At 39.8% G+C, this 17076-nt stretch overlaps 2 protein-coding genes across 11 annotated transcripts; both read right to left on the reverse strand.

Annotated features, from left to right (window-relative positions):
• Positions 1–12379, reverse strand: LOC106746369 (maternal protein tudor-like). 9 transcript variants are annotated; one of them, XM_014622924.1, is made up of 14 exons: positions 12221–12379; positions 10981–11703; positions 9853–10872; positions 9343–9765; positions 9135–9206; positions 8096–8658; positions 7945–8015; positions 6941–7858; positions 6433–6871; positions 6122–6309; positions 4956–5120; positions 4622–4782; positions 2034–4462; positions 1–1898 (listed from the first exon to the last, which is right to left on the reverse strand). In XM_014622924.1, the coding sequence occupies exons 2-14, from the start codon at positions 11598–11600 to the stop codon at positions 832–834; spliced, it is 8136 nt and encodes a 2711-aa protein (XP_014478410.1). In that variant the 5' UTR covers positions 11601–11703; positions 12221–12379; the 3' UTR covers positions 1–831. The 9 variants fall into 9 exon arrangements, with proteins under 9 accessions (XP_014478410.1, XP_014478407.1, XP_014478412.1 ...); XM_014622921.1 differs by having other exon boundaries at positions 1–334; positions 828–4462; XM_014622926.1 differs by lacking the exon at positions 4956–5120.
• A 560-nt stretch (positions 12380–12939) lies between these two features.
• On the reverse strand, positions 12940–16983 carry LOC106746325 (E3 ubiquitin-protein ligase RNF146). 2 transcript variants are annotated; one of them, XM_014622837.1, is made up of 5 exons: positions 16811–16983; positions 16529–16758; positions 16083–16334; positions 14838–15125; positions 12940–14433 (listed from the first exon to the last, which is right to left on the reverse strand). In XM_014622837.1, exons 2-5 carry the CDS (start codon positions 16614–16616, stop codon positions 14192–14194), a joined length of 870 nt encoding a protein of 289 aa, XP_014478323.1. In that variant the 5' UTR covers positions 16617–16758; positions 16811–16983; the 3' UTR covers positions 12940–14191. The 2 variants fall into 2 exon arrangements, with proteins under 2 accessions (XP_014478323.1, XP_014478324.1); XM_014622838.1 differs by having other exon boundaries at positions 16909–16976.
• Positions 16984–17076: the final 93 nt, after the last annotated feature.

A 17076-nucleotide genomic window follows, 5' to 3' on the forward strand; every position in this document is an offset into this window, starting at 1 on the left:
TTTTTTTTTTTTACTTAATTCCACAATGAATATAATACAACAGTACAACACAATACAACCATCTGTGTATGTGTTCTGTTGTTCATAGTCGCGTATTCGCCATAAACAAAAAGTAATTAGTAATTGTACTATTTTCTATTCGTTAAGAATTAACATTAAAAACTATCGCCGTTATGTTATATAATGATTATTATGTGTCATATAAGTAAAATTTCGCTTTACTGTTTCAAATTTATTTAGTCAAAATGAAAAGTAATTAGTAAATCTGTGTATATCACCGATATAATTTGCAAAGAAATTCTTCAAATATAATAGCTCTTACTTGAAAGTTTATCTGAAAAAAAAAAAAAATGGCGATATCAAAGGCGATACTTGAAATATTTATTGTTAAATGGCAACTTAAGAGTAAGAATTATAGGAGAACGGTTTCTCGATATCATTAGCAAGTATTATCTTGTAACGTAAGAACAACGTAAATGACGGTTCGTCAGCCAGGCGAATTAATCTTTGGTCAAATATCTGATGGCATCGGTGTACATTGTTGTAGCAACTTATATTCAAAAGTAACGCGACTTACCTATATCCGTAAATAGAAGAAAAAGAAAAAACAGAACCATCTTATATTCTCGCGTATAAATATATCTTCATGTGCAACGTAAAAGAAAGAAACGTGAAATTGAGATAACTTGAAAAAAACGTGAGAAACGCTTCCCGATTATCAAAGTGACACATTTTCGTTCGTATTGCAAATTTACATATATTTACGTAAATTTACGTAAATTTGCAATATACACACACACATATATATATATATATATATACTATACCACATTAAGGAATGTTGTTTTCTACAGAAACGGTAAGTATCTCGTCGTCGTCTTCCTCTTTTGCGGAGTCGGCTACCGGTTGCAAAGTGTTTATTATAGCTGCTGGCTTCTCCATCTTTGTTGTGAGAGAATACGCTGCCGCTTCCGGTGACTCACTCCTGGAGATACACCCGGGTACTATCTTGTCCTCGGATCGTCTTCTCGAACTCAACTTACGCTGCTCGATCGGATCAGTCTTGATTACGACGGACGGTAGTGGCGTCACCACCGCGTCCGTGGATTTCAAAGAAGCGTCTGTACTTGCGCTCTTTAATGTGGGTTGTAAACTGTCCGCGCTTCTGTGTGCAGAAGACTCACTTTCGGCCGGACTTTGCTTTTGAAATTCCTTGGTAAGATTTATAGATTTTTCCGGCAAACCCCAAATTTTAGTATCGGCAAATGTATCCAGAACTTGACGTTCTGAAGGCTCATTTATATTAGGCTGCGCTTCGGTTTTTTCTTCCTCGATTTGATCGGCGTCAAATTTCACGGTATTCTGCGTTTCGTTGATCACCGATAGAATCCCCTTCGAGTCTGTATCCTCGGTAACATCGTCCCCTCGTGTCATTTCAATTGCTGGCTCAGGCGACGCAGATTCGTTTACATCTTGTACTTGAGAAAGCAACTCTTCGTTGACATCTTGAGTGACGACATACCGCAGCTGTTCTTTATTGGCGTCCGATGAATCTAATGGCTCGTTTGTACTTATAGATTGAGTAACAAGCTCTTGCTGCTGCTCATTAACGTCATTTTGAACGACAGATTGAGGAGGCTCAACTGGCGAGCTTGCGCCAGCGATTTCTTGCGTATCTGAATCCTCAGTTGTGTCCCTTACCATATTTCCAATTATATCGTCAACACTAAGTTCTGTTACAATGGACGTGGGTTCTTTAAGATATGTTGCGTGCGTAGTATCTCCTGGCACCTCGTCGCTCACCTCTAATGTATATTCAGGCGCCACAGATTCTTCAACTTCGTTGAGCTCCGCAATTTTCTCATAACTTACCATGTGCTCCTGGACTAATTCCTCACCTACATCACCAAACGATTTATCAATCACTTTGTCGTCAATTAAATTGTCTAACTTCTGCTCCGTCCGATTAATAGAAGGTAGGTTAATATCGGGAGTAATCTGACGAGGTGTTGGGTTTTGTTCAGTTGTCTTACCGAAATCTGAAATCTCTTCATTCGGACAATTTTCCTCCTGAAAGACTGTTTCGTCAGCGACTCGTCCCTCTGTAGCGGAAGCAACATTCTCGGTCGTCGCTTTCTGCGGGATGTCCTCGGATTGCAGAAGCTCAACGACACTCGTTCCATTCAAGCTCAATCGAACGCGCATCGGATCGTTCTCGTCGAAAGTCTCGAACTGGAACATCGTGGCCCCTTCAGCGGCGAGTTCCTTGAACTTGTCGCAAGCTTGCTCGCTCCATACAGTTATGCGATGCGGTTTCTCCAGGGCGCATCGTTTCGACAGAATGGGAATATCGACAATATCCTGTGGCAACACTCTCAGCTCCTCCGTGAGCGCAGAATTGCCGTAGTCTATGTAAAGGACCTCCGCGCCTTTTTCGCGGCGCGCAAGTATCTTTGCTCTGTACCAATACTCGTCTTCGGGATACACGGCGGCGCAAACCGTGCCGACATCGAAGGTAGTCAAGGTGAGAAAACTCTGCGCGTCTCGTAAGCGATCCGACATCACCTCCAGTTCGCTTATACTGCTCTCCGCCTGGACCCAGAACTCGTCCGGGCTGTTGATGTGACTGACCACCACGTTCGGCGAGTTCTCCTCGCCGAGCGGCGGCAGTCTCTCCTCGATCACTGGCGGCGAATGCTGCTCGCACAAACTCGCCAAGATGTCGGCCACGTTCTGGTCGTCCAACGTCAGCTTCACCGTCGACGTCTCTTGCTCCTTCAGCACGTCCAAGATGAAAATCGTCGCACCTTCCGCGGCTAATTCGCTGAACTTATTGCAAGCTTCCTCCGACCACTCTTTTACGCGCGGCGGTAGCTCTAGGCAGCATTTTCGCGACAGAGGCGGCACGTCCGCCAAGTCCTCCGGAAGAGCGCGGATCTCGGTGGATATGGACGAATTCCCATAGTCTACGAATATAACCCGGGTGCCGTCATTGTCGCTGTGAGACAGCACGCGCGCTCTGTACCACTGCGAGTCGTCGGGATACTTGGCGACGCACAGCAAGCCCTCCGTCGGGAAGTCGATCCTCGGGAACATATCCGCCACCATGAATCGGTCGGTCATCACTTCCAGATCGGCGACCGATTTTTCCTCCTGCACCCAGAATTCACTCGGCGAATTGGCGATGTGGCACACGAAGGCGGAATGCGGGTCCAGTTCGACGTCGACTATCTCCTCGTCCGCGAGTTCGGCCTCCTCGGAGCTAACCATAACGGCAAATTTCTCTTCGACCAATATCTCACTGACACTCTTGCCGTTTAAGAACAGGTCGACGCGTTTCGGCACAGTGTCCGCCACTATTACAGCCTGAAGACTGTCGACTGACATCACCAAGTCGCCGTATCTGTTGCAGGTTACTTGATCCCAATCCTCCATGATACCTACGGGAATGACATCGAGCCTACACTTGAACGCATACCGTTCTATATTCTTCCAGGTGTCCGGCATCTGTCGAATGCGGCCGGGCTTGTCGATGACGTCGGTGTTGCCATAGTCGATGAATCGGACCGTCGTGATGCCCTCGTCCGCGTCCAACACCTCGGCGCGATACCAGTTATCGTCGAACGAGTAAATGGCGACACACCAGGTGCCCTCTTCCGGTATACCGTCTATCGCTGGGAAATTGAAAACTTCCCGCTGAAGTTTCTCCTGACCCTCGTTGAGGGCCGCGTTCTTGTCCGTCCGTTGCAACCAGAATTGATTCGGAGAATCAACGTGGGACACGCACGCATCGAACCGCTCAACAGTTGGCGACTCCTGGGACAACGAAGAAGCCACCTCTTCCTCCTCCTTTTTTGTCAGATTCAACGAACGGAATCTATCGCTGAGCTTTTCACCGTCCTCGATCAGCTCGACGACCCAGTCGTTGTGCACGTTGTAGAAAACAGCCGTGAATTCTTTATCTATTAAGTGAGCCTGCAGTATGTTTATTTGCTCAGTTTCAGTGCCCGTTAGAGCGACGGATAACGTCGCGACCGTCGCCAGTTGGTGGGGTTCGTAAAACTGCGGTTCCAAGGCCATGATAAACTCGAACGCGACCTCCTCCGTGTTGCCGTAGTCGATGTAATTGACGTAGGCCGTCGTTTCCGTGAGGTTCGTGATCTTCGCTCTGTACCAACGGTCGTCCGCGCCTTTCACCGCGCACAGCAGATGCATTTCTGGTTTCAGCCTCTCTCCTGCGGAATTGGAGTAGCATCGATGGAGATCCGTCAACAGTTTGGTTTCGGTCTCATAGTCGGAGTGCAATTGCATCCAGATACGGACAGAATGATTCTGCAGTACCGCAGCACACGACACGGACACTTTGTGGGTGGAACTGAGTATAGGCATAGGGCACACGGTCGGGATTACTCCATCGTTCATTATACCCTTGCCACTCAGGTCGTACAACTTTACGATAAGTCTGTAAAAGCAGGAATCAATGCTTTTAATTTAATAGAGGGGAAAATGCAGGCTGTTTCCATTTATCGACGGATTGTTTCTTTCCGAGGAAAAATGGGGAAAAAATGGTATTTAAACTGAAAGGAAGTACACCTGGAAATGCAGAATGATGTTTACGAACCTGCTATCGTTGACTTCCGTCACGAAAACGAGCACTTCCTTCCCTTCAATCAGTTCCCTCAGCTGTTTATCTGCGTCGGGCGATGATGGACCGACATCCCGCAGAGAGCACTCTAACGCTTGCTTTTGCATGACCGCGAGCGCTCCGGGTAGAGCCAGTGCCTGGACATCGTTGTGATTAAAGATAACGAGTAGTGAATGTCAAGAGTTTCTGATTAGCGTGTCATAATCTCATGCTATCGCACGATGTATGGTATCAACTTGCATCTTGATCAATTGAACGGGTTTCAATAGGACTGATGGTAAAGGTCTTCGTAATATCTAACTAAACTCACATCGTCCAGGATTTCATCGTACGCCCCGGTATCAATGAGCTTTACGTCAAATGATCCGACGAGGCGCGAACAGTTAATCACTACCGCTCGCCTCCATGTTCCATTTGCATTGACTAGACAACCCGCGCCAAGACGCATCTCGCGGCTTGACAGTCGTGGCATCACCTGATATTATATCACACTTCTCCTTACAATTCGTTTAAATTCATGCGGCTAACCGTACATTAGGCTGATTTAGCGATGCGTCGTTTCTCTCCTTGCCATTCTACATTTCGTTCCAGCGGTATCTATCTTATTTCACTACTAATCCCAATATTACGTTTCCAATATTGTTATTCTACTTATGAATATTTATATTATTATATAAAAGTTTTCTCAATCAATCTATGTTGCATAGTATATGTAACATTGCATATCTATATACATATACATTAATCTAGAGTATACAATGTGAGGTAGTCGACTTTAAATTCTGAAGTAGTCGTCCAAATTTCAAGTTTTTTTTTTCTTTGATAAATATAATGATTTTTCGATCAGTATAGATGAGAATGGCAGGATGGCATAAAAATCTGGCAACGGCATAAAATATTTAAATATTATGTTACTGTTATTTCGGGAAATTCGAATATTACGATGGAACATTTATGAGGGCAATGTTATATCAATCAATTATATAGCGGTTAATACCATACAATACCGTGCAATGAGATTAAGACATAGGATAAAAATTAAATATTGTTAGAACTCTGGAAGAATATGATTCTCAATTAACAACGGAATTATATTATGAATCTTGTTACGTGTCAAATTCTTATGTTAGCTTGTACGTTATTCCAAATGTATCAAAATTTCTATATAAAAATTTAAACGGTCATTTATCCATCACCGTAATCTAATATTAAACGACAAATATTTGAGGAAATTCTATGCAGTAATTCTAAACTTGCTCGAATCGAAAGATTGATCGAACGATATCTGTTATAATTATTAAATAACGGTACTAGATAGAACAGTTACAGAACTTGCTGTGAAGACGAGCCATTAGTTCATCTCTATTAGGGAATGTTTTTCTATCAATTCTCTCTATAATGTTTGTTAATAAAGTATTTTACATGACAGCGTATGATCGCAACTAGCTGTAAGAGTGCGCTTATGCTAGGTAATACCTCTGCGTTCTTGTCTGCCATATATTCATTGATGATGCGGTCACATTTCGCGGCTGACGGAAGCTGGACGTGAAACTGAGTTGTGCTTTCTACACCGGAGACTTTCATTTTAAGCGTTTGGCCACTCAAGAGACTTATGTCTACTCTTTCTACTTCACTGGGCGCCGTTACCTCTATATTAGCTGCTTCTGAAGCAGATAAAATAAAACATAAAAATATATAATTTTCGCATTTTTCACCTACGTAGATACCTACCCATCTATAATTTCGGCCGTAATTACCGTAATAACATATTATTAAACAATTCTTACCACTGGTTACTTTAGCTGAAGTTTTTGTTGGCTGAAGTTTTTCGGTAAAGGCCGCAAGATTTTTCTGCACCAATATATCACCTACGTCTCGTCCATTGTGTCTCAACGAAATCGTGTACTGATCACCGTTAAGATTATGGAAAGTACACTCGTACTTATCACCGTTGAAACAGTTATCGAGAGCATCGTTATCCACTTCGGACCAGTTTAAATTCTTACTACTAGGTACAATGTCCTTCAAGGTGCATTGTGCTGCTAGTCTAGGTAATTGCATAAACTTCTTTTCTACGGGATAGATATTATTCTGATTTACGGTCGCACAATTTCCAAAATCTATATACTGGACTATGTATCCCTTGTGTGTATTATTATTGTTTACAACTTCCGCTCGATAAAGGGCTCTATCTTCGGAAAATATCGCGATGACCGGTGAACCAACCTGTGCATATAACGATTACATTTATTTCTGCACTATGTATTGCTAATTTCATGTAAAAGCAATAAATACCTCTAATTTATGCTTTATAGGTTCTCTGCCAGCGTATGACTTTTGAATCTCGTTCATCATCTTCTTGAATTCCTCGGTCAACGTTTGGCAGTAAAACTTATTAGGATTTATAAACCACGTAATAATTACATCATGTTTGGATTCAGGCTCGTATAGAGCAGTTTCCCATTTCAAATTGAAAGGAGCATAATCGGGAGGAGCAGCTGACGAATGTACGACGTTCGTACCAGCAGGTATCACTCCTTTATTCAACGCTATTTCTTTCGCCTTTGTTAAATCCGTGCAAAATTCTTCATTTATATAATTAATACTTGAGACACCGTCGACTACTTCGCGTAGCAGTACTTCGTATACCCCGCTTTCTTCTTCGGTGACAAATTCGACTTCCAACGATTTACCTTCAATCTTTTCCACGAAAGTTGCATACTCCGCATCTCTGTCGCCCGTATCCGTCAATCCGAGCAATCTACATTGTACCGCCTGCATCGGTAGTTTCAGAAATTCTTCTCGAATAACTTTGATTTTCGTGAAATCAACTGACTCGGTATTGCCATAATCGATGAACTTCACAGTCGCATTATTGCCTTCCACAGACTTGATCACCGCTCTGTACCACTTAAGATCCTCCTCGTATTGAGCGACGCAGCACGTATCGTCACATTTTGCTTCAAAAACTTGCATCGTTTCTCCACCACCCTCGTAAGTTTCGGCAATGCTGTTCATAATTGGCTCTAATTCCAAATATTCCGGATTTAATTGGATGAAGAAATCTGACGGACCATTAATAAAAACTATTTCACAATTCTTCACAGTGCCTGAGGCAATACTCATCGACGCAAATTGAGATCCTTTATTCGCTACAACTTTGCTCTGTACTTCTGTATTAGCATTCGTTATATCCAAAGATTCGCGGTTTACCTGTAAACGATAATATAGGCGTATAATGCGCTAGAATAACGTGTAAATATGGTTGATGATAATAATTATTATTAATTTCTTATTACTCTGTCATGCGAGACATTTGTATCATTCTCTTTATTTATTTGGGAATTATTACGCCCCATGTTGTGGTCACCTATATTTGTAACAAAATCCATGAGATTAAAATATATTTGGAGCAAATAAGTTTCTTGCATATACGTTCAAGAACGTTACCGTTGACTCTTCCACTTCTATTATAGCCAGACCTGTCGTTGTTTCTGTCGTTGTTCCACTTGGCCGTTTGCGCTCTGTTAAATACCCCGTTTTCGCGCTTTTCTCCTCGATTGTTACGATTAAAAGCGCCTTTCCCACGATTATCGTTACTCTTGGATGAAGTATCGGAATCCTTATCACTCAATACTTTATCGGTAGAATTGTTGCGACTGAACCTTGACTCGTTCATAGGAAATCTGTTCCTATCACCTCGAAAGCCTTCTCTACCGCCGCTTCTGTTAGGCGTATCCATTTCACCCTTATCATATTTGTTATATGATCTTCCATATCTACCGTTTCCGGTCTCATCTCTCGTAGAAAAACGATCGTTCTGCGGATTATCACGCTGGTAATGAGAAGTTCGCTCACGCCTGTTGTCGTATTGCTTCTCTGGAGACCATTCACCGTTTACAGTCTGTTTCTCTTTCCAGGATTTCGCTCTGCTCTCTTGAGAGAATTTGGCGTTCTGATTGCGATTCCAAGCATCTGCATTATTTCTCTTGTTACACTTGTCTTTGTCTTCGCTGTAAAAGGAAGAGTGTGTTAAAGCAATGTTGTTTCGAATAATATCATAGAAGAGTTATGACGTAGTAATATTAGGAACAATTATTCAACAAAAGATTGAGTATTCATTTACAAAATATATACGCATGCAAAGAAAGAATAAATCGTGAATGTATGTATGTTGAAAACTAGGATATATTTATCCTGAATTTTCAGCATAAAAACAAATAACCCCTGTGCAATCTAAAAATCTTATATACAACAGGACTTTGTGACAATGAAATATTATATCGATTGCTTAAAAAGAAAAAAAAAAAAAACATTTCTTCCTAAACCAACATTCATCAAATATATATATACTACATGTGTGCACGGTGAAAAATATAATTATATTTAAATATAGATTACAAATTAATACATTTATATTACAAGTTATTTTCAATTGATTTATACTAAAAAGCTAGAAAAGCATTCCTCTATCCTTCTATTCATTTACCGTGCGACGTTAATATTTTTCAGTTTTAATCTCTGTCGGTGAGCCAAATTTGCTTGAACATTCGTACCAGACCTGTGATGCAATAAATTGCACCTACATTAAGTCATCATACAAATGTTACAAATGGATTGTTATAAGAGACTACACTTGTCTTACATTATTACATTATTTGCAAATAGTAACGATATCAGATTACAATATTTGTTACCTCTGAATATCGTGCAGCAAGTTCGTTGTCTTCGTAGAATGTTGAATTTCTCCATTTTGCGAACTTGTCGAATTTTCTGCCGTCTTGTCGCAGAATAAATTGTTCAATAGCTGGGGGTGAACGCTCCTCATCGTTTCGAACTCAAATAAATCGACCAATACACTGTTAGGCTGCGAAGCGACCACTTTCATGTAAAAACGTTTCTCGAGCGTCAATCTTTCAAAATGGTTGGTGACTTCTTGGTCCGGTGAAAGTACCTCATAGCCATTCAATGCACACTTTATAGCTTGTGCCGGTAGTTTCGTCACTAAATCATCATGGATCGTGCGTAGAGACATTATGGACAATGTCTCCTCGTTTCCATAGTCAACGTATACGACCTTGACTTTGTCCCCATTAACGCTAAGAATTTGAGCACGATACCTATGAGAACAAATGAGAAAAATACAACAAGGTTATTACTTCATTTGGAATAACAATGGAAAAAAAAAACGTTATTTAAAAATTTACCATTCCGAGTCGTACAAAGCGGCGCAGGGTAATCCCACTTTTAATTGTGCCACGTTGAAAGCAGATGCGGTTTTAGCATACTGTGCCAGGCCGATCATTATTGATTCGAGGGACTTTGCTCCAATGTCAAGCTGCACGAAAAACTTCTTACAAGACTCGACGAAAGAGACATAGACAACTTCCTGAGCGTCCTTCGACAATCGTTGTAATTGCGGATAAGAATACATCATTGGCACTGTAGCTGGTACTGGGAATGCTTTCTTTAGTATATCCTTTATATTAACACCGTTATCATAAAGATCACCGTATTGAATCAAGGGCGGTCCTTCCGGTGGACGGACTTGTAGACAGAGCAACTTCCTCGACACTAATTCTTTAAAGTAGTCTTTCATCTCTTGCGTGATGTTCAGTTCCTTTAGGCCGCTCAATGTAAATCTAATGGAAAGAACTTTGGGGTTGATAAATTCGGGCGGTAATTGAAAGATGTCCGTGTACGGTAAGACCTCCGTGTGGCCGAAATCGACGTAATATAGCTTGCATTTGTGTTCCATCACGCACATCACAACTGCTCTGCACAGCACTCTGCCCTCCCTTGTGTACCCGAGACAAACTGATCCTGGCAATGGCGGTTCTTGCAACGGTTTCTTCGGACGGTTATTTATCTCCTTCATAAGATGGCTCAGTATATCTGTCGTACTTTGAACTTGTACGGAAAATTTCTGCGGACCATCTTCCACGCATGATACCAACACATCGTGTATGCTGCCTACAGCCAAGACTCGAGACTTGAACACAAGTGCTTCTTGAACTTGAGGTGGCGACATTTGAGGAACGATGTACTTGTGTTGATTTATACCGGGAGAAGAAGCCTTACTACAGTACATTCCTTGCACATTCTGATTCACGTTTGCATTCTGCATCATTGGCATCGGCACAAAATTACTCATGCTGCCTTCATTTTGTTGCTGATACATTGGTGGTGCTTGTAAAATTTCTGATTGCTGGTAAGAAGACTTGATCCTAAACAAGAAGTTATGCGTGTTAATATGAAATTAATATCTGTAAGATAAAGGTTTCAAGAAAGACGCATATATTATTAAATTTCAAAGAAACAGCAGACTAAAATACCTGCATGTATCCTGCATATTAGATGGTAAAGCCAAATGTCGTCTGACCAGTAGATCGCTCAAGTCTTCGTTATTGTACCACAGTTTCATCAAGCAACGGTTATTCGCTACGTTACTGACTAGAGCTCTATATTCATTGTAACATAAGATATTCTTGATTGTCTCTATTACTCTATTTTCCCAAATACCATTTATAGGTAATACTTTAAGCAATATAAAATCAGTTGCCATTGCTGGATAAGATTGCAGCGATTCTGACCCAGGTATACCACTCAACAAATGAATATCCTTCGGTGGCAGAATTTCTGTATTGCCATAATCAATAAAGTGTACGACTATGCCTTCAGGACGCACGTCAAGTATCTTTGCCCGATAATAGCCATCATTTTTAAATTTGCCACAGCACAAGGCACCAGTGATCGGTGGATTAGACTTTGAAGGACGACCGTAACCTTGTGAGAATTGCCCGACAAAGGGATAAATGGAACGTTCCATAGAAGTTACACCGTGCATGTCTTGCTGACCCCAGATCTTCAAGTATTCCCGGTCGGCCTCGACATGAGTGATGAAGATGAAGGTTTCGGTAGTATATGACTGCACATCATCTCTATGATGAGACATTCTGATTTTCTCTTGGTCGCGTCCTTCGAACGATCCTGTTTTCTTCTCCTACGGCGACGATTACTCTGCCCCTTTTTCCTATCTTTCGATCTTCTTCGTTGACCTGTAACACACGAAAGAAGCGTTTGTAAACTCGAAGTTTGCGGATCCTCGCAGATGTACTGTTGTCTTTAAAAGCATTAGCTGAGAGAGAAGTCACCATCTAGGTTTTACGGGAACACGGAAATAACGTAGCGGTTAAATTATCACCATATTGAACCGATAAGCTGCGAATAACGTACAATTAGCGCGATTCCATGCCCGGCATTCCTTTCCACTATAATATCTTAACGTAATCGCGATTCGAGTCTCTCTCTCTCTCTCTCTCTCGCCTTTCTTAATTCGCGAATGCACTTGTCGCTCGTTTCGTGTTTCTCAGGGAAAATCACGTTTATCGGTTATTGAGCTGACGGTAATACTTCTTGTCCTTCTCATTGACCCCCTATTCCGAAAATGTTTGTGTACAATACACGAACGCGAATTGACGCGTGCGAAACATTTCTAATGCCGCGAAAGCATCGTCGTAAGAGTGAACGAGACGTAAAGACGTTTCAAATAGGTTTTAGACGACATCGTTGTACCTGAAACTCGACATATTTTTTCACTCCTGTAGTCCTTCCCTTGAGCTCTTTCACCGTTTATCGCCGTTAACGACACTGATCTTCCGCACTTGTGTCGCGCTTCAAAAATCGTACTTTCTTTCGACGCTGGTCCTTTGTTCAACGGAAAGGTTCCTTTCTCATCTTCAATTAGACTCATCCGCGTGCATATCAAAAGCGCGCTCACTTCAAATGCTATTCAAGACGAATCATAACGTTATCACGAATTACTCGTTGTAATTTATCTTCTCGTGTCGATAAGCAAAATATGTTAATTATTTACTCTTCTACATCACGTAATAGAATCTATTTTGTTAAAACTTAACAAATTCTAGCGATATTCTTTGAAAGAAAATTATAATTATCGTTAAGAAAGAAAAAGAGTTGCTTTATCTCGTTTTTTACAATGTATTACATTTATTCTAACTTATCTTGTGTATCAAAATTTATTATAAAAACTGAAGAAAGACGCGCGTATTGAAATCATTGCTAAATTCTATTTTATTTATGGCATATTTATATGTTATGTGAAACAAAAGATCACACAAGATTAAACGTTAAAAAAAAATATTTTAGATATTATTTAGGTTAAATATAATTGCTTTTTACTTGATTTTCGTTTGTTTTTGATAATATATATGTTTGAACATACAGATATATTTACCATTGGGTCTGCCTTGCTATTTCAAGGATGATAGTAGAACAAAGCTGCATTGGCTGTCGACGACGTTTCTTTTATTTCTATGTGCAATACAAGAAAGACGAAGACTTCATAGTTATTCTGAACATCGGGAATTACAGAGTTCACTTGAAATCAGTAATTATTGATTATCACGTATTGCACTCGATCTTGTCATAAGAATAAATGTTTTCATTTTTCTTTCATTATACTCTTCTCTATGCACCTTTGTGGCATGAACACATTTTCATTAGAAACTTTAATATGTCTTTGAACAACTGTAGTAGTACTCCAATCTTATTTTACCTTTTTTTTCCTTTTGTACGAGATATATATTATTGCTACGTAACATAATAGTTCTCAAAACGAGTCGAGGTCTTAAGTACATTAATTATTTTCCAGCAACTAATTTTTTTGTGGGATACATATTATATCTATCTCCGCAAATCGCGGAGGAAACGCTCGCTCACTGTTGTCACGACAACAATATTCATTCTGACTTATCAAACTTGTCAAGTACAATATAGGATTATTAAAATCAGGATAAGATTACTTATTGAATAAAATTAACGGGTTGAAAGACTTAATTGTACATAAATTCTCATACAATCGAATGTTAGAAATTAAAATAAGCCAATAAGAGCCAAGCACGGTTGTTAAGTGCGAATATATTTGAGAGGATAAATATGTTTGACAGTGTGAGACGGCGCACACGACGACATTCCAGAGGCCGCATTTTTTTCGCAACATTCTAGGGAATCAATTAAAATGCATTGATTAATTTCATAGTGAGTATACTTAGAAAAAGGGATTTTTTAACTCTAAAAAAAATTATCGATTCGACGGAATGGGAGATTCCCCGTGTACGTTGAAAGTCTGACGGAATGTCGGCGCGTGCGCTGTCATCACGCTGTCCAACATATTCATCCTCCCAAATTCAAGATATATCCGCATTTAACAACCGTGCTCGGTTCTTATTGGCCCTAATCCTAATTTCTAACATTTGATTGTACATATCAGATGAGAGCGTAATACAATATAATTCTCGTACGTTTTGTAGTTGAGCAATGCTGTTCGCTAGATCAATAAAGTTTGTACATTGTCGCGCTCACGTAGCAAACGTAATATCGCGTATATGCATGTATTATATTATCTTGTTGAGCTGAACGCTTGTAACATCACGATTAAGAGTTTGAGAACAAGAGACGGAGATTCCATAAACACCAATTACCACTGTCTCTGACAAATATGCTTTTAATGCTGTTCGTAGCTTGCTATGAGAGAGCAGCGTGATCCGGAATAGCTACATCCTCCGTATCTTCCTCGTTATCACTGCTCAGAAATAAATGCTCTCTTAGAACAAGTGAGCGCATTTGCTCCAGAACTTGATGCAAGGATTCCGATCTTTGATCTATCCTATCGTTCAGAGGTGTAGCATCACCGCTCGCTGTCCCACCCGCAGGTGTCTGCGGTGTATTGCTAGGTGGTATCGGAGTATTTGTTCCATCTCCTGTACCTGTAAATTAAAAATTCTTTATATTTGAGAAAAAAAACGTATAATTACGATCCTTATATTTAGTCACAATGAATTTCAATAATAATGACGCACATTCACACATACATATGCTCAGCATAAGGAGAACACCAAAATATCTCCTTCGTTTTTAATGAGAATATGAGGAATTTTCAATATGTTTACTATATATATACACATCATTAAAAAGATATATTACCGCATCGTTAAAAAAAAGTTCTCCCACAAATATTCTTCCTTCAAAACCATTCAAATTGTGCTCCAAACGTTTCTCATATCATTAAAAACAAGGGAGATATTTAAGGTTCTCTTTATACCGAGACATCCTGTATGTGTGATGACGGTTTTAATAATTATAGTGATTTTATTATTATATCACTTCGTACCCATACTATCACTAGCAGGACTAGCTGGACGTTCCGCGCCCCTTATTTCTCTTATAATCTCCTCGTCCTGCATGTTAAGCCGTAATCCGGCAACTCCTTTCTTTGGAACATTGTATAGATCTCTTTTAATTCTTCTTCGTCTAGAAGGATCATTTCTACGTAACTGTAGCATAGAGCCAAAATCGGCGATGTAAAGAAATCCTGCAATTAGCAGCTCGCAATTCCTCCTGCCCTGCTTATATGCTGTTTCTAATTCGATACTCGTTCGCTCGTCGTATTGCCACCAACCTGCAAGAATTCGTTTAAAAGTTACATATTCCATTTTGTGGCGGAAATCAGGCAGATCAGGCATGTCCCTTATTCGTGCGAACGAATTAAAAAATATAATAAATAATAAAACCATAGTCGGGAGATATAGAAAAGATTCCTTTAGATGCAGATTATAATTTTATTATGTGAAGAATATATATATGCATACTTTTCTATATTAAACAATCTTATTTATGTAATACATTATATTATAGCAGTTATTCCATCAGTAATGACTTCATTCAAGCCTTTTTACACATAAGGCACTTTTTACTACATAAATATTTCTCTCACGCATCTACAAATAAATAATGTGTCCTTACTTATGGGATGCTTTATTACAGTTTTAATTGTTACGATACCATCTTTACACTGATCACTGATAGATATATTTATGACACTCAACACAGCATAATCAATAATCAATTTAGTTTTTTCATCACAAATATTTTCATTTCATTAGTAGCTCAGTTTTTCGATTACGATACACCCGAGACACCCTTGCACGGAGCATCTTTGTTATCGCGTTTGATACTGCGTTTGTAACGTGGATTATTCTTTCTATATTGACATTTGTTCTCAAAGTCAATTACATAAAGCATGCCACAGATCAAAAGTTCACATTGTGCATCCCCTAGTTTGTAAATAGTCTCCAGATCTTTGTTTGTCCTTGGATCATATTTCCACCAACCTAAGAAGGGGTAGGATATCAACTGATGTGTGCATCCATGTATGTTTTTTAAAGACGCTGCGAGTTATTGCTCATGGAAAACATATGCATGTGCATATATATATCGGATGAAATCTTTGTAAACTTAATTTGTAAAGTTGAATTATTTGAAAAGAGATATTTTAAATATGAAAGCATTTCAAACGATAATCATGGATTTTAAATGCTAATTATAAAATATGATTATCAGTTAATGTTTACTTTACCATTTCGACCTTCATAAAACCACTGATACTCTTCCTCTGAGTGTTCTGTCTCTTTTTGTGTTTCTTCGACTTCTACTAACTGAGGCCTCTCAAGGAAATCTGGTGGAATCTCTTGACGGCACATCGGACAGCGTTTACTTTGATTTGCAACACCTTTTACACACAGATAGCAATATATATGACTACAGGGTAATCTTGCTGGATGAATGCAAGGCTGTAGACATACCGCACATTCTGGCACAGTGGTACGACCTAAAATGGACAATGAACAAACCTCTATACGTACATGATTAGAACTGAAATAAACAGAATTTATTGTCTAAAAATGAATGCATCTTATTATATGTGAACAGTTTTTTCTCTTTTTTTTCTCAAAAATATACTTTACTCAATAATTCACATAGGCACACGTGATCGGACGGTCATGATTTATTATAAAAACTTACCTTCTTTCTCTTCAGCATCTTTGTCCTTTTCCTTAAGGGTACTGCTGCTGGATTTCTCTGCTGTTACGTTGAGTTTCGCTTGCGCCATTGTGCGATTAAATTGCGATTACAGCCTTACCAATGCGTAATCCTTAATTTAATTTATAAACAGCAACACGCATCTCGTCAGTAGACGCTACCAGCCATGGTCGACCATGTTGCTTGTTTATGGCGTGCCTGGGATTCTCAACCTGCAACAGTTCATATGTTTAGCGTGATATCCGTCGATAATTCTCTAAAGACTCACTCGGATTACAGCATTAAGTTGATGTGATTCGATAAGTCCCGGATAATTGTAAAGCATAATACTGCTATCGTAAGTTACTCTCTCCCTCTCTAACCTTTCACTTGGCGTTTTTTTAACGATAATTAAGATATCGATAGATACCGCTGACATGTAGAATGCGATAGTGTTGGTTGCGCATGCGCCGCTTCTTCGCTGAAGTTATCGGCTTTTTCTCAACGTCGGGCGGAATATTGCGATTCTCGAATCGTTAAAACGACAAGTT

This window comes from Dinoponera quadriceps, unplaced genomic scaffold (assembly GCF_001313825.1).
Source record: "Dinoponera quadriceps isolate SergipeBrazil2010 unplaced genomic scaffold, ASM131382v1 scaffold566, whole genome shotgun sequence".
NCBI classification, from domain to species: domain Eukaryota; kingdom Metazoa; phylum Arthropoda; class Insecta; order Hymenoptera; family Formicidae; genus Dinoponera; species Dinoponera quadriceps.